The following is a 23,622-nucleotide window of genomic DNA, read 5'->3' as shown; positions in this document are numbered from 1 at the left end:
CAGTCCTCTTGCCTTCTACTTCAGTTCTGTTTGCACTCCACCTCTGGAGGAAGAAGTAGAATGGGGTAATTGAACAGGGACTTTGGAGTCAGTCGGGCATAGTTTGAGTTAGCCCCAGCCACTTAGCAACTGAGTGCCCTTGGACAGGTTGGTAACTTACAGGCTTCAGTAAATGGAATTATATCTAGAGTAGTCAGGCGTTGGAGTCCTTGTTGAAAATGAGGTAGATGAACATGAGAACTCAGCCGGAGCCTGGCAAACAGTAAGAAGTGATAGTTCTGAGAGTATTGAGGACTTGGTTTTGACCCATGTCTTCATTTGTTAACAGAGGTCAGGTGCCAAAGCCAGCCTTTCTCTGTCTTCCTGGATCCTCTGCCCCTTGATCCCTTCTGTTTAGTCATGTGCTGTCAGGGAACTGTACAGTAGAGGGGTGCATAAGGAGTCGCTGGGGGCTATAATTCTGCAGCAAGAGGCCTAGAGTGTGGTGCTTAGGAATGCACTAGGCTCAGGTGCCTTGAAGTGAAATGCTCTTATTCCGTCTTTGATGTCTTTCTCCAGCTTTGGGTTTGTTTGGGGGAGTGGAGGTCTCTGCTTTTCCGGTTTTAAATGTATGCATTAACAGCAGCTTGAGGAAGAGGTATTGATTATGTGCATGGAATAGCCTGGCTTAGGTTTTCCCCAAAGTGGTGCTGAATGTAGGGGTAGAGTTTGGACGTGGTGAGAGCAAGGTTCTTGGGTGTGGGGAGCCAGACGCTGCTGCTAGAGAATGTGGGAGGGAGACAGGAAATTAGGAACACACAGAGGAGGTAGCTTGCTGAGATGCATGCACCTTTCTGTGAGGAGGGAATGGTTGAAGGAACTAGAATTATTTTGCCCAAAGAATCAAAGCTTGGGGTGGGTGGAAATGCTGGCTGTTCTGAAATACAGTTTGAATAGACCTCCTTCCTGTGTCCCTGTGGGTAAAGCTCTGAGAGCAAATGGGGGATAGAGGGTCAAGAAAAAACTTTCAACAGTGCCCCCAAATAGATTCAGCTGCTCGTGAGGTGTACTGAGTTTCTTGATGTGGTAATAATATTTTAAACAGGTTGGATGGTGATTTGCTATACGGGTGTGCAGCTGCAGATTTGCAAAAGTATTTGCCCAGATTTGTTCAGAAATTCTTCTTTTTTTTTTTTTTAAGATTTTATTTATTCATGAGAGACCTACAGAGAGAGGCAGAGACATAGGCAGAGGGAGAAGCAGACTCCCTACAAGGAGCCGATGGCGGACTTGATCCTGGGGACCCGAGCCAAAGGCAGATGCTCAACCACTGAGCCACCCAGGTGCCCCTTATTCAGAAATTCTTGAGTACTTGTAGGTGTCAGGCCCTGAAATGCAGGGGTAGGTAATTTAGGGGCTGTCATGATGGGGCTTACATCCTGAAAGGCAGAAGTCAAAATTGGCATCCCTCACCTTACATCCTCAGGTCCGTTCCAGCCAACTGACAGGTTTTTTTGTTTTCAAGATTTTATTCATCTATTTTAGAGGGAGTGCGTGTATGAAAGTGGGGGGAAGAACAGAGGGACTGGGACCAGTCGGTTCCATGCTGAACACAAAGCCTGACATGAGGCCCGATCCCACAACCCTGAGATCATGGCCTGAGCCTGAGCTGAAATCAAGAGTCAGATGCCCAACCAATTGACCTACCCAAGCGCCCACTCCCCCCTTCCACGAAAATTTATCTGGAAACCTTGAAATTTGCAGCTTCTCTCTAAGAGAACAGACTCAGTATGAATATGCAAAAACAAACAAAACTTTAAATTTTATATTTTGGATGAATAGCATGATATGTGAATGATATCAGTAAAACTGTTACAGAAAAAAATGAGAGGAGCTGGCCTTGCTGAATCTCTTCCTTTATGAGTGCTGTCCAGTGACAGTACCTACCTCACGTTAGACTTGGACACCAGCATGTGTCCCGTGGGCCCAGACTTTGTATGTTTGATCATACAAAGAGAGAATAGCAGTCTGTCCAGCCTGCAAGCTGAGGAGCATCCTTATGGGAAGAGTTAGGGGAGGGGGGGGGGACTTTAAGGTCTGTGGCAGGAATTGGAGCCCCTAGAAGGGATTCCTTCCCTATGGGGAGACTAGACTGGACACCACTAGGCATTGTGGCCTTAGGCCCCAGAGCTGTGTGAGAGCTAAGAGATGGGGAAACTGGCTTATGTTAGGTCCCATTGAGACTTCACTCCCCTCCCACATCTGTAAAATGGGTATGGCATCTTTGATCTCAATCTCTAAGGCCCCTTCCAGCTCAAACACCATAGATGGGAGAGTGAGTAGGACAGGTATTACTAGTTCTCAGACGAAAAGGGAAAAAATCCTGAGTAGGTCCGTGTCTTTGGAGCATTGAATTCTCTCTAGGGGTAGAGACACTGGAGAGAAACTTCCTCAAGGCAGGCTTGTTCCTCCTACCATTGTTGGTGTGAGCCCTGTACTAGGGCTAGGACAGAGAACTCTGGGCAGGAAACTAGAGACCAGCCTTCTAGTCTTAGCTGTTTGGTTCACTTGCTAAGACACTTAGGGCGACTTACTGAGCTTGCTTAGACTTCCTTTTCCTCTTCTCTAAATGAAAGTGGGTAAACCAGAAAGGCTTTCAAGGTTCTTTCCTGCTAGGGTTAAGTTTGGTGTATCAAATTGGAGATGAAGACTGCAGTGTGTTGAGAAAGATTTCATTTAGGGGGAATTGTTTTCCCCCACCTGGTTGGACTAGCTTTAGTGTTATATCTGAGAGGTTGGCCAAGGCTTTGGGATTCTTCTACCAAGGCATGAGACATTCTTTCTGCCTTAGGCCTTTGGAAAATGCTGGGCTAAGATGAGCTGCCCCAAAAGGTTATGGGTACCCGTCTCAGTGTGTAAACTAGTGGCTCATCTATTGATGAAAATGTCATTGAGAAGATTCTGCCATCCTGTACATGGTTACACTGGGTTGCGTTGAGACCACCCCTCCGCTTCTGGCTCTCAGATTTAGAACCTATGTCTTGTGGAGTCCAGGGTCAAAGTATTGACCAGCTCAGTGGAAGGGAAGCTGACCCATCTCAAGAAACTATTCAGACTCAGGCTAATCAAGAGCACAAGGGCTTGAGCCTAACCCTTGTTTGTATGAAAGGAACTAACTTGGCTACCACCAAAGTGAAAATCATTCAACACATTTGAGAAACCTAAGTATGAGACTGTGGGAATACTGCTGGGAACAAGACAAGGGAGCTGCCCTTGTAGTTGGCATTCTAGTGGGGAGACACAGTAAACCAACAAGGTAGTTCTTGCTATCTATTGCTGCCTAACCAATCACCCCAAACTTAGAGTAAGATTAAAAAAAAAAAAAAAAACAACACCATTTTGTTCACTGATTCGTGTGTGGGTCAGGATTAGGACAGGTCTCAGCCAGGTGATTTCTTTTCTATATGGCAATGATAGAGGTAGCACAGGCCTGGTCTGGAGGGCCCACCAAGTTTCACTCGTATTTTTGGTACCTTGGCAGGGATGGCTGGAAGGCTGAGTTCAGCTGAACTAGAGTGCCCTCAGGTACCCTCTCCAATCTGGTAGTTTCAGAGTAGTAGGACTTACTGTGAGTGGCTTAGTGCTCCCAGAGTTTTTTCCAAGAGACAGGAAGTAGATGCTGTCAATATACTAAGGTCCTGGGCCTGAGCACTAGCACAACATCACTTATAGCATGGTGTGATGATAGAGGGCACAGAGTCTGCTGAGAATGAAGGGAAGGGATCATGGGCCCTGCCTTTCAATGAGAGGAGTGCAGTTTGCAGCCATCTTTAATACTACATGGCAGCTGCTTATAGTGGTAAGTGCTGTGAGAGAAACAAAGTCAGTGTGCTAGAGTAGTGGGGATATGTGGCTGGGGACAACTTCAGATACTGTCAGGGAAGGTATCTCAGGATGAGCCGAGATGAGATTGATGAGAAAGAAGCATGGTGGTGAGCATTCTTGCCTGGAGGAACAGCAAGTACTACGTGTTATGTTAATGAGTTCAGAATTCTGCAAGGAACGTACCAAGAGGCCTGTGTGGATGGATAAGAGGTGAGGGGCCCAGGGACAACTGGGTGGCTCGGTGGTTGAGTGTCTGCCTTTGGCTCAGGTCGTGATCCTGGGGTCCTGGGATCGAGTCCCACATTGGGCTCCCCTTAGGAAGCTCGCTGCTTCTTCTTCCTCTGCCTATGTCTCTGCCTTTCTCTGTCTCTCATGAATAGATAAATTCCAAAAAAAAAAAAAAAAAAAAGGTGAGGGGCCCAAAAACTCAGAATCGAGCGGCCTCGGGAGGCCCACTTAGGGAGTTTGGATCCTGTTCGAAAGCATTGAGAGAGAGAGAGAGAGAGCATTTCTGCTTGAGAGTTACTTGGTGCTATGCAGAATGGACTGGCGTGGAGGGCAGGGAGATAGATCCCTTGGAGACTTCTACAGTAGTCTGGGAAAGAGATGGAAAGGAGTGAATAATGGCATGGTTACTGGGCCCAATTTTTTTTTACCTTACTGTTTTCCTTTGAGACTAGGCCACTTAAAGAGGAAGTTTTCTGATTGCTGTTTCTTACTTCCTCCTGTCTGTCCAGAAGCTGAATTTATTGTTGTATTGTGCCCATTAATAAGAGGATGGCCTGAGGCAGGCAGATGTTTTCTCTGGTTTTGGGTCTCTTGGCCCCAGGGCCAGGAGAATATTGGAGTTTCCCTGTTAGGTGGTTTCCCCTAGCCTATCTCAAGCTCCATGCCCCAGGGTAGAGGTGGAGTGACAGTGTGGGTAAATAGCATGCGGCCACCAGCAGGAGCTGGGGCAAGGATGGTGGGGCCTACGGATGGGGAATGGCCTGACATGGGCTCTCAGTGTCACACTTCTTGTCAGAAACTACAGTGGCTTTTTAATTTCAGGTAAGATCTTCAGGGTGGGGTCAGAGCAAGCTGATACCTGTGGATCCAAGTTCTGTTTTCAGCTCTGCTCCCTCACTTCTCCTGGCTGGACCTTCCTTTCTCGTAACTTGTAAGAAGGCTTATAGAATTCATTGTTTATCTGTCATTAATCTAATGTGCCTTTATTATGTCCCTGGGCTTAGCCAGGTGTCCTAGAATCTGCCTCATGGGTAGCTTCCCTTGAGGACAGATGCCCTAGGGAGCCAGGCCAGACTGCCCCAGACCCTCCACTTCCAAGATGATTATCAAACTTCTGAGCTACCACACTATCTCATTTATTTTCACAAATACCCTATGGGAACTAGCTACAGTTCTGATCCTCATTTTATGGATGAGAAAACAGAAGAGTTCAGAGAAGTTCAGTAATTTGCTTAAGGCTATGCAGTATTAGTATTAAGTAAGAAGATGGATTTCGGCTCCTGGCACGCTGACTACAGAGTTCCTCACAATACTTAACATCTAGCTTTGCATTCTTCACCACGGAAGTATACATACTCTACCTGGAAAACTGTTTCTGGGAGAGAGAGGACCTGTACAAATCTCCAGGCAGCAGGAATCTATATAGGACCCTGGTGCTCCAGCCTGGACTTCCCAGTTCTGTCCCCTGGCCACCTTTAGTGGGTGCGAGCCAGGCCCTGGAACTAATCATCTCACAGAGGAGCCCTGACCTTTTATTCCCCAGAGATGTTCCTCTTCAGCTCTGTTAAGCCACCTGCAGCTTCTGGAAAGAGCCATGCTGACCTTGTGGTTTCTCAGGCATGGCCTCTGAGCCCGTTGTGGCCAGGGAGGTGGCTCTTTACAGGCATTGGGAGGCTCTCTGGCTCTTCCCAAAGGGGATGCGAAATACTGTTATGTGTTGGGCTTTTTAACCTCTTTTGTAGGGGAAATCTTTTCAACTTATTTAAACACCAATTCATTGTAGAAAAATGTCCACTAACTACCATAAACAGTACTAAGCAACCACATCCTTTTAGACTAGTGTTGCCTAATAGAAATACAACACAGGCTATATGTAGTTTTAAATTTTTTAGTAGCCATAGTTTTAAAAAAGTAAAGACAGGTGAAATCAATTTAAATGATACAGCCCAAGATATTCAGAGAGATTGTTATTTCAACATATAATTAACATAAAAATTACTAGTGAAATAGTTTGTATTCTTTGTACTAAGTCTGAAATCTGGTATGTCTTTTACATTTAAAGCATTTCCTGGGTGGCTCAGTGGTTTAGCACCACCTTCAGCCCAGGGCGTGATCCTGGAGACCCAGGATCAAGTCCCACGTCGGCCTCCCTGCGTGGAGCCTGCTTCTCCCTCTGCCTGTGTCTCTGCCTCCCTCTCTCTCTCTCTCTCTCTCTCTCTCTCTCTGTTTCTCATGAATAAATAAATAAAATCTTTAAAAATAAATAAATAAATAAAGTATTTCTCCGTTTGGACTACCAACCACCTTATAAGATAAGAACTCAATATCCACATGTATCTAGTGACTCTTGTATTGGACAGCACATTTCTTTTTTTTTTTTTTAAGATTTTATTTTTATTTATTCATTCATGAGAGACAGGCAGAGAGAGAGAGAAAGAGAGGGGGGGGTGCACAGACACAGGCAGAAGCAGGCTCCATGTAGGGAGCCCAACACAGGACCCGATCCCGGGTCTCCAGGATCACACCCAGGGCTGAAGGTGGCGCTAAACCGCTCAGCCAGCCAGGCTGCCCTGGACAGCACAGTTCTATACTTTTTTTGATTGTGAGTGTATATACATATGCATACTTTTTTAAAAAATGGGATCATAGTATCTTATCTGTATCTGCACGCGCGCACGCACACACACACACACACACACACACTTAGAAACATATGCTTTCAAGGACACTTACCTGCTGGTAATCCTCAAAGCAGCCCTTGGTAATGAAGGTAGCATTTTCCTGATGAGAAAGGTTAAGGAGCTGGCCAGTGTTGCATCACTGCTGGCACACAACCCCCCCCCCCCCCCAACCTGTGCTGCCTCTGAATCCTCCACTCCTTCACTGCCCCCTGCAGGCACCTGGAGTTGCCTTGAGCCCATTGAACCCACTCCAGAATTTATGCACATCATGTGTCCATGCCCACACACACCTCGTACGTACTTTGCCGAGGAAACCAGGCCCACGTAGGGAATGCTATTGACTGGGGCTGCCATATGGGACAGCAGGTTTAAAACACAAGTACGCTGATCCCCAGGATAGTGCTCTTTCTGCCATACTTCTCTGCCCCCCAAGAGCTTACTGTTTGGGTTTGCAGCTAGCCAGAAGACAAAAAAACTGTGGGATGGACAGAGGCTTTCACTTGGGTTTGTTCTGGGGTTCTCCCAAGCCCATAGTACATCCCCGGTAGAGAAGAGACAACTAGGTCAGAGTTGGCATGGAAAGGGATATAATTTGACCTAGATGAGGTTCAGACTTAGAAATTTCTAAAATAACTTTTTGCTAAACAGCCCCCCCCCCCCCCCCCCCCCGCCGCCATGCGATTGCACAGATGTATATGCTTCACATCAGGCCACTTCTGTGGCAAGAACCTCATTCCTTAGCAATTCTGAGATTTGTAGGAGCTTGGTTTCAATTTTTTCTTCCCTCTCTCCCACAAGAAATTGTGCTTTGGTTTTTCAGACTGTAAAATGGGACTCCTTTCTAAGTGTATCATTTACATATTTCTGGCCACTCCCTACCCCTTCGTAGGGCAGTTGGGGATGAGCAGCAGACCTTGGATTAGCCCTCAGGTTAAGGGGACTGGATTTTTGATGATTGAGGTTTTGAAGACTGAGAACCCAGGGCAGCTGGCCTTCTCCCCCATTACTGTGGCACTCAGGAGTGCTGAGCCAAGTCTCCACAGGCTGGGAGTGGCCTATCTAGGGAATGAGGGGGTGACTTGGTTTGCACTCTTTTGGGAGTTCTATTGCCCTGAGGTAGGATACTGTCCAGGGTGGCACCTGCCAAAACTGAAGATTCTAAGCCACCATCCATTGGTTTATCCTAGGGTCTAGTCTTACTCATCAAGTCCTTGGATTGTAAGAGTTGGTACTACCTTTGGGATGGATTTTAGAAGACTTTACAAAACATTTCTTAATTTCATATCTCACATGTGCCCTTGAGGTGGGTGGTAGTTGGCCCCTTCTTACAGAGAAATTCCTTCTCCATAGGCTTATGGTGATTAAGGGACATACTCAGGATCAGAGTTAAAAACTGGTAAAGCCAATTTGTTTGTTTTTTTCCTTTAAATCACAACTAATAAGGAAAAGATAAGCATCCAGTCTTCCTATTAAGATATTGCAAGGGAGGCACTTAGCACAGTGACAGTTCATAGTAAGGGCTCAGTGGTAGCTCCAGAAACTTTTTTTTTTTAAGATACTTAACTCAGTCAGTCTTTCCAGGAGCCATGAGCACAGCAGTTTGTCCCCTAAGCTGGAGGTCCTCTTGCCAGGCATGGGGAAAGCGGTTGAGGGCAGTGGTAGCCTGGAAATACTGGACTGCTGGCTGGGAGTGCAGAGGCTGCTCAAGTTCCCTTTGAGCAGCTGGCTCTGAGTTGTTCTGGAATGTTCTCTGCCATTCTAGGCGTTCTCTGTCCCACCCCCTGATTTGCATCATCACTGCCATTGCCCCTCTAAGGTGGTAGCTCTTTGGAGATCCTAGAGGAAGACCAGAATCTGAAGGGGCCTTGGAAACCATCTGGTTACTTCTCATTTTATAGAAAACTCAGACCATCTCTTGGCCAGAGTCTCCCACATGGCACTAAGGGAATCATGATTCCTGTGCTGGTCTCTTTTTATTCTGCTTTATTCTTTCAAGGGAAGAGAAACGGCAGCCCCTTTGCATGGTTGGTTCTACAGGAATGTAGATTAGAAGAGGACTAGGTCTAGTAGTACCAGCCCCCAAGGCTGATCTCGTGTACACGCTGCCGTTCTGGTCCTCCAGACAACAAGCCTTCAGCTCTCTTTACTCCCCCACATGGGCCAGCCGTTGACACACCCTGAGCCCTCAGAAGGCCAGGAAAGCCTGCCCAAATGGAGGAGGTGTTGCCCAGAAATGCTCTAAATTTCCAGAAAACAGGCCCTCCCATCTGCTCTGCTTTGCTGATGAGCTCTTTAAGATAGAGCATAAAGCATGGTTCTGGGAAGGGTGGGGGCACTGAGCAGGACTAAGTACCTAATAGGAGGCTTACCTCAGAAACAGCTTGGGGTGGGGTGGACAATTTGTTAGTGGCCTTTTTTAAAAAAAAATCTTTTCTGCAGTCAATTTTATTGAATTCATCGGGGCATTCCTTTATGAAAAATAAAACAACTAAAGTTGTACAGGCATGCTTTGTAATGAGACAAACCAGTAATGAAGCCTGCTCGGATACAAGCCTGCTCGGATACCTCTAAAGTTCCAAGATAATTGCTAACAAATAGGAGTGCTTACCGCGTGCTAGGTGTTTTTCCAGGCACTTTACAAATAGCAACTCAGGTCGGTCCTCACAGTCCTGTTAGTATAGGAACTATTCTCATTTACAGAAACCCAGAGTCACCAAGATAGAAGAGCTGTTGGAGTCCAGGCTCTTAACCCTCGCACCACCCTGATGCTGGGTGTGAGGTCAGCAGTTTTCCTGACTCCTGGCCCAGTGCTCTTTCCACAGAAGTACCTGTCCCATAATTTCTCACTTGTGGAGCTTGCCTTAATCCCTCCAGAAGAGCCCAGGCCTAACCTAAGGGTTGCAACTTAAGGGTTGCAGATCTTTTCTGAGATAGGGACAGAGCAGCCTTTGGAGGGAAAGAGCATTGACCCCATCACACCCACGTCTGCTCTCAGCATCTGCTACTAGTTTCATGGGCTCTAAATCCTTGGCAGTCTTAACTGATTTCTGTTTCCACAGTACATAGTACATTGTTGTTAAGAACATTTTTCAATCCTTGCCAAATGGGATGCCCACCGCAGACATTGGTAATTGGTCTTAGGCTTTTCTTGAGCCCATTTACTGCCCGAGATCCTCAGTTCAGCATCTGGGGCAGTCAGGACCAAGCAGTCTCATGTGGAGTTTAAGATTCAAGCCCTTGTATAAGCTGAGCCCTCAAAGGGTACGAACTGTCTTATTAATCACTGCTTCCCCAGTGCCTGGCACACAGACCCCTCAATAGCCCAGTTACCACTAGTCAGGTGTTGGAGTAGGGTGGTAGGAACTCTGGGCTGGGGTCTCAAAAAAAAAATTTGATATTTTTGGAACAAGTCAGTTCTATGTTCTGTGATACGGAGAAAATCACATCTGCCCTTCCTACGTCAGACTATTTGGGACTTAGACACAGCAATCGGTAAGGAAGTGTCATACAAGCTCATCAGCCCTGATTTGCAAGGGTAAGGAAAGATTGTTTGCCTGGATGGGTGGTGTATGCTCCTTTCAGCTCTCCTCTGTATCCTACAGCAGGGCCTATACAAAGTCCCTTCTTTTTCCACCTCCTTTTCCCCTCTCCTGCCTGTCCTTTGTCCTATAAAGTGTTCACAGTTTCCTCCATCCTTTCAGATATGCTGGAGGAGGCAAAATCCTCCTGGGCTTGGTGCTGGCTAGAGCTCAGGCTTTGGGGGTGCAGGTGGCCCTAGAGCATTGCCTTTCAATAAACAGTGCTTTGATTCCTGACTGTGCTTTGCCCTTCTTCCCTTATGCTGAGTACCCAGCAGGCAGGTAAACTAATGAGGGAGAAGTGGATTTAGGTGCTGGTGGCCTCAGTCCCCTGTTGGGCCTGCAGGCTTAAGCTGGAGCCCTTTGGGGACCTAAAGAACCTAATGTTTGTCTCTTACAGTGCTGAAAGAGGTCTAGGGTAGCCTGGGACTTCCCATCCTTAGGGTCAGATACCTTCTCACTTTGTGACCTTTGGCTAGCCACTTGTCTCTGAAACTGGGATAGTATTTCCACCATTGTGAGGATGCACAGAAAGCCTGCAGCAGGAAGCTTGAGGTGAATGCTTAGTAAGTGGTAGCTACTGTTGTATAGGGGATCCAGCCTCAGGGCCATTGGTGAGCAGAGAATAGGCTTAGTCTGAGAGACTGGAGACCATTTGGCTCTACAGGAGGAGGCAGGCAAACAGTTACCCTTCAAGAGCCTTCGTTCTCCTTCTGGCAGAGCCATAATTTGGAGCTCATTGTGAAACTGACCCCGAGCCCAGCCCAGACTGATCTTTTATGACTTCACATCTGTCAAGACAGCTCGTGGCTTCTTGGCCTGACGAGTCTTGGTTCCTGATGCTGGAGATTGGGATGGTGGGTAAATGGAGGGGTGGTGCTCCTCATGCACCCCTCCTGTGGCTGCTGTGTGTGCATGTCATGAAATTGTGCTACCTCCTGCTCTTGTGAGCCAGTTAATTCCTGTCTGCAGACATGAGACCCTGGACTATGGGTCAAAGACCAGGGTTCCTTCCCGGGCACACTCATCCCTGGCAGCTCAGTTCTCAAACATTAACTGGCATCAGCCTTGCATAGGAAACTTGCTAAAACTGCAGGTGCCCAAGCTCTGTCTTCCTCACCAAACTGATTCCTGGAGCTCGAGGGAATCCAGGAACCTGCATTTAAACCAAGACTCCCCCTCTCCTCTGAGTGGTATTGCAAGCCTGCTTGCTCCCTGATCCTAGTTTCCACAGCTGTGAGGTGAGGGTTTTTCATACAGGCATCTACTCAGGAACTCCAGCTGAGTAGAAGGTAAAGGGGGAAGAGACTCATTTAAGCTGTTAAATCTGTGAGCCGGCAGCTGTCACGAACCTCCAAATGAGAGATTTAGTCTGACTCTGCGATCTCCCATGTAAATTGCCTTTTTGCCTTGATCACAAACCTACTTGTATGGCCCTCATTCCTGTGTGACTGGGTTAATTCTTATCAAGCTACAAGCTGAACTAAAGGTTGGTCCTGTTTAACCACATCACCTGGCCTTGTGGGTTACTTATTTGATGTAGACTGTGGTTAGAACATCTTCAGATGGACTTGAGGCCATGCTGTTAACTGCGCTCTGTCCTGCCTCTTAGCCCAGCAGCCTAGTAAATCGGTGATGAAGTGGGTTTTGGGTAGATCTTAGATTCCCCTCTCCATTTGCTGAAGGGAAAGGGACTGTGGAGTAGGGTGATAGGATACCTGCCTTGAGGACGTCTTTGGGGGGTGGGAGTCTGCAAGTGATGACACACCCTGAGCCCATGATTTGCAAGCCCTATCTCTTCCTCTGTGGTGTACCAGGGCTCTACTCTTTCCCAGTTGGGGTGTAGCACGTGGCACTAAAGGGGCCTCATGGCCAGAACTCCTCAAGAGACACAGATCAGCTGCTTCTGGCAAGCAAATCTTGGCAGACCTGGATTGGGGTAAATAGTCCCTATTCAAGGACTCCAGCTTGCCATCTGTTTCTGGGATACCCGGCAAGACTCTTCCATTTCTGTGGGATTTCCCTTTGTGAAGTATACCCAGCCTGCAGGGCTGGAGCTATTAGGGCTCAGTGATTTCACAAAGCAGAAAGCTGGGGGCCAGTGAGGATGTCTGACCTGCCACCCTGCATGGATAAGTGGTCAGGCCTACCTGTACCCCATCTCCCAGAGGGAGCCAAGAGGTTCAGCCATCCCTGGGGAAGTGTGAAGAAAAAAAAAATGAAGGTAAAAGTGACACCTGCCTCCTAGATTAGATCCACTTCAACAAGAGCAGCCCTCCTTTTCTGTCATGTATTCCAGTTCCATGTGAGAAGTTTTTCTTAAAAACCGAGGGGCAAAAAACAAAAACAAAAACAAAAAAACCTGAGGGGCATTTCCTGTAATGCTTGGGTTTCTAAACCTGCCCTCTACCCACATATGCCATGCCCCCGTCCCATGAGTGGGTGTCAAGGTGCACAGAGCATATTTTGTTTAGGCAGGAAATTGGCTTCCCTACCAGTTGGGAAAGCTCTGGATTTGGAGTCAGGAACTGGATGGTCAGTGCCAGCTTCACAGCAATTCACTGGTCTCTTCTTTGAGCATAGCCTGGTCCCTCCTGGGCTCAGTTTTCCTATTTATACAAGGAGATGAGTTCTCAAGTCCCTTCTGGCCTTCACTGGGTCTGAGAACTCTCCACTCCAATAAAAGTGATAATCCAAAGTAATTTGGGTGGGGGACTCAGAAGCCTCTTGAAGCAGAGAAGCAGGTTAAGACAATAAAAATGAATTTGTATTACCTGACACGGTGGGTGACCACTAGGGACAGGGGAAAATCAACTTTGAGATCAGCAGCCTCCCACATCAGGACAGTGGAGTCAGGCAGCATTGCTATTTCTCAACCTTCCTGAAAGAGGTGGCTCCTGAAGTCCAGGGCCCAGCCACTCAAAGCTTGGCCTATCTCTCAGGGACACTCAGGAGCCCATATGGCTCAGAGAAGGTTGGGTTTTTTGTTTTTGTTTTTTTTTTACGTGAATGATTAGCAGTACTTAGCAGGAAATTTCTTTTTTAACATTACTTTGTCTACTTTTCTTGAAAACTCAGAAGCTCTGGCAACACCCTACTCTATTCGACGGTAGAGCCTTGGCTGCTTTTGAGTGGGTGATACCGCCACCCCCTCAGCTGATACTTGTGCTTCCCAGCTTGCCAGTATTGCTGGCCAGCTTTGTGATTTCTGCTACAGCTTGGGGCCTAGAGGCTGAAGTCAGGACCTCGGGGAAGTCCATGTGCTGTTTCGTCTGCCATGTACCCTCTCTGTCATCTGTTTTCCACAACTGGCCAGTGGTGTTTGGATGAAAGTACACCGATTCCAAGTCTGAGAAGAGAACATAGTCTAGACTCTGAAGGGGTTGCAGTGCTGGACGGTCCAGCTGTGCTGTCCAGTTGTAATGCAAAGGGCTAATTCACCTTTCTTCCCAGAAGAGAATGCTTCATTCAGTAAATGTACATTGTGGGCCTGCCAGGTATGGGTTGTAGTCTTGGCTCTCAGAGGTGAATGGGAAAGGTAGAAAAGGTCCCCACTCTATGGGGTTCACAGTCCCTGTCCACAAAGGGTGTGTGACAGGCTGGCAGAGTCCAGAGCTGGGGTCAGGCTGAACCAGAGTTTCAGTCCCAGCTCTGGAACCTGGTAGCTGCTGAACTTGGACAAATCATTTAGCCTCTCAGCCTTCACGTCCTCATTTGTAATTTGGGAATCGTCATCATCATACCTACCTCCTGAGTGGTTGTGAAAACACAAAGGAGCTACTGTTCGTTAAAAGCTTTGGTACCTTGCAAGTGTATAATACACTCTCAGGAAGTGATTGGTGGGCTTGGGAAACAGATGCAGCCATTTCTGGGCCTGGCTCTGAAGACCCCAAGTTAGAGACTGGATTAGCATTTGCTCCTGTGTTGCTAGTTGGGTAGCTCTTTACATTGGGCACTCACAGGGAAGACTTCAGACTTCCTTGGAAGAAATCTGAAATTAATGCTGAGATCTGTGAGTGATGTCCTACAGAATATATACTAGGCTAGTACCTTGCCTCCCTTTCATTTTGTGAGGAACTGGAATAATAGTGTCTTTTTGAGGCAGTTTAGTAAAATCACACATACAAAGCAACTTAGACTAGCACCTAGTAAAAGGGTGGTTATTATTACTACAGTTCTAACTAGAACCAGATGTGCTCTTCAGAAAGGCTGGGTTAGGGTGCTGGCATTTGGGAGACTCGTGTGTTTCAGCTATGATGATTATTAGTTAGCTCGTGGGCAGGACTTTAGGGGCTAGAACCAGCCTTGGGGGCAAGGTCCATGTCTGGTCAGGGAGAGTGGAGGCACCAGGCTGCCTAGGTCACCACAGGCTAAAGATAGTCCCCTGGGCCTAGGCCTAGGCCAGTCCAAGCAGCACCATGTGATTGGGGCCCAGTGGCCCTGCCCCTCCTCCCAGGCCAAGGGGCACAGATTGTAGCCAGTAGCTTCCTTTGAGTGGAGCCTCAAGATGGTTTGATGTTCTGAAGGCCTCACCACCCCCGCTTCCACACAGGGGTGCCCTCCTGCCCATTCCTGTGTTTCCATCCATGGGTCTGGGGTGTCAAGGCAAGAGGGCTGGGCAGAAAGAGGTCTCTGACAAGTTGGTGGCAATGGCAGCAAGAACTGGTGAGCAGGGGGAGGAAGTTAGCCCAGCACTCTTTTTACTCCTTAGAAGAGGGTTTCTGCCTCAGGGGGTGTCAGGGTCAGTGGGGATGGCATGAGAGGCCTGTGGTCTTCAAACACCTCCACAACTCTGCCCCTAGGCTGGCATAGGAGAGATGAACGCAGGTGGGCAGTGTCACCCAGAAGACTCCTGCCCCACCTTCCGCTTAGATGGTTTTGCTGCCTTCCACATTTCAGGGTCTCAGGTTGCAGCTCATGCAGATGGTAGTGGTGGTTTTCCCCATATTGGGAAAGCTGAAGGTGGGGGCAGAATCAATGTTAGCTGGACCCTCCACTCCTACCTCCCGAAACCTCATTGCATTGGGGCAGAGGCAGGAATGGAAGAACTGGGAGGGGCACCTGAAAGCAGTGCCTATTTCCTCGCCAGGGTGCCAGAAATAGGGACTGCAGCTAGGTGCTTGGTGGCAGTTTCCCCTGCTTGTCTCTGTGTAGGGGAGACGGGGATTGTCAGGTTGCTGGCATCCAGTTATGGGAGTGTTACTTGCCCTGATCTGTGACCTTAGGTTTTCTTGTAGTGGGTCTTGTATTTCCCCAGTGTGTAGAAAGATAGCCCCCGTGTCCCTGCCACTAAGGATCTGCCCTGTTGGCCACAATGAGAAGGTGACTTGGACTCTCCTCCTAGTGGTTAAAGAGCACAGGTTTGAGTCAGACTGCTTGGCTTCAAATCCTTTTGTACTACTTACTGGTTTTGGCAGATAATCTTTCCACCTGTGCCTTGGTTTTTTCATTTGTAAAATGAGGCCAATTAGAAAAACTAGCTCAGTGTCACAACAACGCATGGTATCTAGTAAGGGCTTACCTACATATCATATGCGCTTGTTAATATTACAACCACAGCCTGTCCCTAGCATCTCTTCTGCTTGGATGAGAAATCTCAGTGGTTGAGGTCTTGCCTTCTCTCCCTCCATACCTCTAGACCTCATGTTACTACCTTTGGTTCTGTTGAGGAAGGTGAGGCTCAGGGAGTATGGGAGGTAGTGCGCCCCCTAAGGTTATACAATTGAAGAATGCTGGAATCTGGATTAGGACCCAGCCTGCATTTCAGGTTAATCGTGTGCCACAGAGTCAAGGCAGGGCTGGGCATAGGGTTCCTCTGGAAGCCAGCAGGGCCTCGATTACTTTGTTTCTCTGTCTGGGGAGAGCTCTGCCTGAGGGTGGGAGGGTTGAGACTGTAGCCTTGGGATTTAGCGCTTGGAAATTGCAAAGCCTCTTTGCTTGGTGTGAAATCATAGAGGAGATGGGCTTGTGAACTCTGTTAATTCAACCGATGCCAGCTGTGTTGTCAGGCCCTGAGCTGGACACTGGGATTACTGCTATCCAAACAGCCCGGTGCCTGCCCTCAAAGGAGTCACAGGATTAGGGGTGAGGGTTACAGCACTAAAAGATCATGCAGCAGGGGCACTTTACTTGGGGTCTGAGAGCGCTCCCCAAGGAGATTGGCCTAATGGCCAGGTAAAGGTCTGCAGGTGGGTAAGTGTGAACTCAAGTAATGCAGCCCCTTATTTAGCCTAATAAATTCCCTTGTTCCCCAGAGTAGAAGTTCTTTTCAGTCAGGGTAAATTCAGCCCTTTCAGATGCCAATGTCCAGGAAATGGTGCCAGCCCCAAAGTAAACATTAGGCCTTCCCCATTCAGCTGGCACTGAGGCTGAAGTCTGACCACCCAGTTAGTCCCTCCAGGCTTTCACCCATCTGGCCCAGCCTGGTTTCCCCTTTTACCCACCTTTGTCCCCAGTTTCATTTTCAGCTTCTCCCTCTTACCAGTTCTTTTTACCACAACCTGTCGAGTTTGATCACGCATGTGCCTACTCCCTCTAAAACCTAGTTCCCCACTAGTTGACCCAAGTCTTTGCTCTTTAGATCTCCTAGGTCTATCTTCTGAGTAGCTTTTATCGCAGAGTCCATAGCATTAGGATCTTTCTCTAGAACAAGACAGTATGTTTGTGTTTGTTTGTTTGATCTGGCTTTATACCAGGTGTTTATGGGTTTGGTCCTAGGCTCTCTTCCTTCCATGCTGAGTTAAAAATCAAGTGACTACGTTTCTTTAACTGAAAGGGAACTCCAAGCCTTCCCTATGTTCTTCCTTCCTCTGACATGGCAGGGGCTTATGCCAAAGCCTCCCCATGGACTTGTGGTGAACTCCCCCCTCTTTCTTTCCTCTTTTCTGGGGAAACCTGCCCTGGAGCCCAGCCTGTCTCTGGAGGGCAGTGTCCGGAAGAAGGGCCAGGCTGGAGTCCAGTAGTGGGGGGATCATTTGTAATCCAAGTCCGTGAATCCAGCCCATTGATCCCGTTTTTCTCCACACATTCTGATTCTTTTCATGTCGAGAGATCATTTGATGATTTCTTTTTCTTTCTGAGGATGAGGATTACTTGGAAATTGTAAACTTCTTGTGTGAATCTGAATTGAAATATTTAGCACTTATTGTGTGCTGGGTACTCTTACTATGCTCTGGTCGTGTAACTGTCACAGCAGTGCTATGAGATAATTAGGCCTTAAGTCTTACAGCTGAAGAAACTTAAGTTTAGAGAGGTTCTCCAGGGGCAGAGTTGGTAGGGACTCCAACCAAATGCAGTAGATAACAAAGTCTTATGTAGTTAGAATGGACTGTCTGCTTTCTTAGACAGTGTTTGAATGAAGGGGTGACAGTTGAAGCAGAGAGCAAATCTCGGAGGGTTAGATAGTGTTGTGCGGTGAGCCTCTCTCTGCCCTGCCCACCCTTGGTACCCACCTTCTGCTCCTTGTTGCCTGGTATCCTGCATTAGCCATAGTAGTTGAGCTCCCCTGATCCCCACCACTCTCAATAATCTGAAGTAAAAATGGTGAGTTTGCCATGGAGGTGCAGGTTCACAGAGTCTCCTGGAGCTGCATCCTTAACGACCACAACCACACATAGAGGTTCTGCTGTGCTTCATTTAATGCACAAATGCATGTATGTATTTAGGAAGCCTCATCGCCCCCTGGAACTAGTCACTATTGGTTCCTGGTTGAAGATGGTCCTATGGGACAGAAAGTGGCTTTTCTTCTTTACCTGTTAGCTCTGTTAGCCCATGTCTTGCCTTATTCAAGGAGGGAAGGTACTTCTGGGGCCTCTGTCTGCCATCCTGCTCCCTTAGAATGCTGGGCTTCGAGTAGGGCTTGCCTCACCACACTTCCCTCCCTTAGTACCTGAGAACCGGAGAACCTCTCCCTGCCTTCAATAACCCCACTTACCAGGAAACACTGGAGAAGTGCCCTAAGATTGCACAAAGAAGGAGTTTTGACTCCACCAGTGGACACATGGGATTTGTGGCAAGCGGGAAGAACGCTTGAACAAAGAGTTGAAACTTCTGGCTCTCATCCTGGTTTTTCCCCAGGCAAGCCCCTTGAGGGCCTTGGTTCCCCAACTGCAAACAGAGGGGATCAGAACCATGATCCTTTTTGCTGCTCTGACCTACAACTGTTTTTCAGGCAGGTGCGTGGTGGTGAGTTTACTGTTTCCTGAGGTGGGCTTGGGTCACTGGCACAAGTTCCAGAACGCAGAGGTGGGAGAAGGGGGCTTGTTCTCTATTTTCCCTGGGATGATGCTGGAACATAGGGACTGGCACCTGCACAAAGGATTGGTTTTCATTGGGAGCCATTTCAGATGCCAAGTCCTCTATATATTGTGGAGGTGGAGAGAGAGACGGTTGGTTGGTTGCCTGCTGAAGGAGGATGGTGGGGAGGGGACCCAGAAAGGGATGTGTAATTGAAGTCAGAAAGCCTAGTCTTTTTTCTAGTCTCCCATAGGGCCTGACAGTTACGCATCTGAGCCTTCCTGGCTTCTCCTAGGCCCCACAGGATTTTAACAGATCTAGGAATTTTACGTAAAGGCAGAAGTAGTTCTCTCTCCCTAGTGGACTTTTCTCTCTCTCTCTGGGAGACTTCCTTGAAGTAGGAGCAGCCTCAGGCTTTAGCTGCGAGCAGCGCGAGAACAGGGCACTCTGGGTCCTTGGGGGAAGAGAGAAGCTAGCTAGAGATGGGGCTTTTTCAACAAACTTCACACAGGATACTTGAAGAATATTCCTACGTGTGTCCCGACTAGCCTATTCCCTCGGTCATCTTGCCCTTGGTGAGGGAATAGGGAATTGGTGTGGTCTCTTAGTGGCAGGATGGCTCTCCCATTAATTGGAGCCCGAACTTTTAAGTGCTTTACCATATGCCTTTTTGATCTTGGTGAATGAAATGTCAGGCAGAGTGATCACAGGATATGACTCTTTCCAACTTTAAGAGTTTTTATTATTTTTATTTTTATTTTTTATTTTAGGAGAAACAGACAATGACCTGAAAAACTTGGTCTCACCTTTTCAAGGAAACTCTTTAGGAACACCTCACCCTCTGAGCCTGATTCCCCTTTCCAGCTTCTTTTTAATGAATTTGAAGTTGCAGGCCCTTGGCCTGCTCTTACTCTGATAGCATGCAGGGAGTTTTGTTGCGGAGGATGGGTCCCAGGAGCAGTGATCACTGCCAATTCCTTGGGTGTACTCAAGGATGAGGATCCTGTAGCAGGTGCTTCTGCCAGGTCCTGGTTCCAAGCAGCAGCCTAGCTGGGAACCGAATGGTGGTAGGCTTCTCTGGGCCACCCAGGACGGTCAAGAAAGTCAGTGCGTAGTAGCTCCCTGGTTCTATGGGCTTCATCCTCTTGGGTTTGAGAGATTGTTTGCATCTACACTATCTAGCACTGAGGCTGGAAGATGCTGTGGCCTTGGGTTTCCACAGCTCCAGCTCTCAGAAGGCATGTGGGGCGTCTTGAGGGGGCAGTGGCTCCAATAGGGTTTAAAAGCCAAGAATGCCGTGACCTCACAGTTAGGAGTCAGGCAGGGATTCTTGCTACTCATTAAGAGAACATGGGTCTGTTCGAGGAGTAGAGAATTCCTTTTGAGGCCAGGTAGGCAGATTTCTCTGCTCAGGGACTAGGGGCAGCTCTTGTCTTGGCATGGCTAGCCAACAGTGGAGGCAGAGTGATGGGAGAGAAGTGGGTGAGCAGAGCCCCAGGATGGACCTTTCCCCATGAGTCTCTGGGGGCAGCAGCATTCAGAAACCCTGTTCTTCACAAGTATGTTTGGAAAATAAGTGTAGGTATAGAAGGGACCAGACCTATTAGAGTAACTTCTTTAAAAAACATTTTTTTTTTCTTTTTAAAAAGCCCATGTCTTTGTTGAAATGACTGGAAAACTCCAAACAGAATTAAATCCCTGTTAATACACTACTTTACTCTTGATGATTTTTGGTTATATGGCCTTCCAGAATTCCTACTTGTGTATATACATGGGGCTTTTAAAAATATTTATTTATTTGAGGGGATCCCTGGGTGGCTCAGCCGTTTAGCGCCTGCCTTTGGCCCAGGGTGTGATCCTGGAGTCCCGGGATCTAGTTCCACATTGGGCTCCCTGCATGGAGCCTGCTTCTCCCTCTGCCTGTGTCTCTGCCTCTCTCTCTCTCTCTCTCTCTCTCTCTCGAATAAATAAATAAAATCTTTAAAATATATTTATTTATTTATTTGAGAGAGAGTGTGAGTGGGAAGAGGGGGAGAGGGAGAGAGAATCTCAAGCAGACCTTCCTGCTGAGCATGGAGCCTGAGGAGGGGCTTGATCTCATGACTCTTGAGATCATGACCTAAGCTAAAACCAAGAATCAGATGCTCAGCCTACTGAGCCACCCAGGCACCCTGGCATATGCATGTTTTTTATTGGTTTGACAAAAATAGAATTGCAACTTTTCTCATTTCCTGTGTTTATCTTTTCATATCTTTTATCTCTGGTAGAGAGCATTATCTTTTTAACTCTAAAAATTGTTAAACTTTTATTTCTTTAGCTAGTTTTCTGCTGTTGGATGTGTAGTTTGTCAATTTTTTGAAGTTATAAACAGCACTTCTGTTATGGACAACATCTTTGTACATAATTCTGAACGCTCTTTTCATTTGTATGATTAGAATAAATTCCTAAAGGTTGGGACCATTGAGTCAAGTAGGGTTCGCTTTTGCTTTGGGAAGTTGGGAGAGCAGGGAGACTTTTCTGCTAATCCTCTGTTAACTGCAGGTCATTGAGGACAGAGCTGGTCCCAGTAGGGAGTGAGGAGGCTTAGGAGAGCCCTGGACTTCTTGATTGCCAGCTCAGGATTTTTATCATGCCTTCCCCATGATCATTAGCCCAGATCTGCTCACACATAGACTTCCACAGTGTTAGAGCCAGAGAAGGCCTTTCAGATCCTTCCTTTATGGAATCTGCTGGGATCTGGGAGCCTTCCATTCTAGAGCCAGCTCTGGTTATGGCCCCAGTCTACCATAGACTTCCCCTGTCCAGGAGGGCCCGTGGCCCTCTTTACAAGAGGGTACAGAGCTGGGAGGGCCCTTCTGCCTCAGAGTCAAATTCCTGGGGTGTTGGCTGCTGGTTGTTTCCATGATTTCATTTTCCATGATTTTTTCCGAGAGGCTGGTGCAGTTGTTACTGGACCAGCAGTTGTTGCAGTTACTGTTAGAGCATATGCCCTTCCCTTCTTCACCATGTCTTCCTTGTTTGGAAACCTGCAGGTTGCTTCATGGAGCAGAGGTGGTAATGAGGGTGAGGAGCTAGTGGTGTTCCCTCCATGGGTTTTGCATAACCATCTCTCTCTTCTTGTTCTCACAGAACATTCTGCTCCAGCCAAGGTGGTGAGGGCAGCAGTTCCTAAACAGCGCAAAGGCAGCAAGGTAAGGAGTAGGAGAGGGCAACCTTAGGGGACTTCCTTAAAGAGGTGGTGGCCTCTTCTGAGCTGCGAGGTAGCTCTGGAACCTCTAGCAGAGGAGCCCCCTCTGGGTCTCCAGTGTAGATGGTCCTAGTGGATAGACTGATTGTGACTTCTGATCTCTTAGGGGAATGGTATTTTAGGTGAGGAGCTGAATGGCAGAGACAGGGCCACCCCAGGGCCCTCATAGAATGTGTCTTGCAGGTTGGTGACTTTGGAGATGCAATCAACTGGCCCACACCTGGAGAGATAGCCCACAAGAGTGTGCAGGTGGGTCTATGGGGAGGATGGGCAGGTTTAAATGCTATGGACATAGACATATTTGAGTTCTTAAGTTCTCAGAGCCTCGGATCTTACCTTTCTCAGTTTTTCAAGACTGGTTGGTACAGTATGGGCAGTGCTGAAATAGCTAAAAATCATCGTCATTTGAGCCCTTGCTGTATGTCAGGAACTGCCAAGTGCTGTTTACCATTTCACCTGTCCCTCACAGTGACTTAGAGATAGGTCCTTTAGTAATTCCCATTTTACAGATGAGGCCACTGAAGATAATAATTAGCCCTTGATGGTCGAGTGGGGATTGGAAGTCAACTGTGTTATATCATTCCAGAGCTGGTGTTCTCCATCAACTATACTTGGGTTCCCAGTGAGTGAAGCAGGAGAGTGGCCCTTAGGCCATGTACCCACCTCCAGACGATATGTCTTAGGGAAGCTCATGTAGCACTATTTAATCCCAGCAGATCAATCTTTTCCTTCTAGTGCTCTTGTTCTGTGCTGTTGGCCTAGATTCCTCACTAGCAGTGGCTACTGGCCTTCAGTTCACAGACATGGTTGCTATGGACAAACTGAGGGCTAGCATCTCTTCCATCCCCCAGACTACCAGGTTGGTGGGGTCTTGTAGGAGTAAACATACGGTCCCTGCAGGCCTAGCCCGTGAGTCCTGGGGGCTGTTTCAGTCCCTTAGTTACACTCGAGGAATATGGAGAGACAAGGTGACCTGTTACCTGTTTCACCACACTTCCCAGTGGAAGCATCTCAGCTGTGCAAACAGGACCTGAGAATATACATCTAGTCCAACTTGCTGTTGAATGCTCCAGCTCCTCTGCCCTGTTTTCTTAGTGGTGGTGGAGGGGGTGCTTCTGTCCCATTCCAGGAGGATCTCAGATTCACGTCACCTCCCTACTATTCTGCTTTCCGCTGCAGCCACAGTCCCACAAGTCCCAGCCTGCCCGTAAGCTGCCACCCAAAAAGGACATGAAGGAACAGGAGAAAGGAGAGGGGAGCGATAGTAAAGAGAGCCCGAAAACCAAATCGGATGAATCTGGGGAGGAGAAGAATGGGGATGAGGACTGCCAGCGAGGGGGCCAGAAGAAGAAAGGTGAGTGACTTGCAGCAGGGGTTAGGAGTCCATGGGAGGCAGAACTGGGAAGTGTCAGAACTTGGGGTTGCTAGTTTCAGGAGCTCTGAGAAGTCCTTGGGAGGCTGACTGGTGTAGGCCACTAGGCCAGCAGTCTTCCCTTCTTCTGCCTTCCATCTGTCAGTTCTTTCTCTTACTTAACAAACACCCAGTAGGCTCTGTTCTCAGTAGTCAAGCTGTAGCACAGGACAGATGAGGTCCCTGCCTGTGGATAATCAGTGTGTCTTGGTGTATCGCTGTACCATGTAAGATTTGTTTAAAGACAAGAGCTCCTGTTGCCTTGGCTAAGGGTGTTTAGGGTACAGATTGGCTGCTTTGACAGAGATTCAAAATAACAGTGTTTTAAACAAGATAGAAGGTATTTCTCTCATCTGACAGCTGGGTATAAATAGGCCA

At 47.8% G+C, this 23,622-nt stretch overlaps 1 protein-coding gene across 6 annotated transcripts in view; it reads left to right on the top strand.

The window, feature by feature from the left end:
• Positions 1-23,622, top strand: part of LARP1 (La ribonucleoprotein 1, translational regulator) — an 84,573-nt gene that overhangs the window by 38,875 nt on the left and 22,076 nt on the right. For 4 of the 6 annotated variants that reach the window (XM_072824404.1, XM_072824401.1, XM_072824400.1 and 1 more), the window contains exons 2-4: positions 21,716-21,777; positions 22,017-22,082; positions 23,013-23,187. In XM_072824404.1, the coding sequence (XP_072680505.1) occupies positions 23,064-23,187 (124 nt within the window). In that variant the 5' untranslated portion in view covers positions 21,716-21,777; positions 22,017-22,082; positions 23,013-23,063. Of the gene's footprint in view, positions 1-19,912; positions 19,978-20,121; positions 20,146-21,715; positions 21,778-22,016; positions 22,083-23,012; positions 23,188-23,622 lie in introns of those variants that run through there. The other 2 variants (XM_072824405.1, XM_072824403.1) reach the window with 2 other exon arrangements.

Source organism: Canis lupus, chromosome 4 (genome assembly GCF_048164855.1).
Source record: "Canis lupus baileyi chromosome 4, mCanLup2.hap1, whole genome shotgun sequence".
Lineage (NCBI taxonomy): Eukaryota > Metazoa > Chordata > Mammalia > Carnivora > Canidae > Canis > Canis lupus.
Note: the sequence above shows the minus strand (reverse complement) of the source record. Positions and strands in the feature narration are given on the sequence as shown.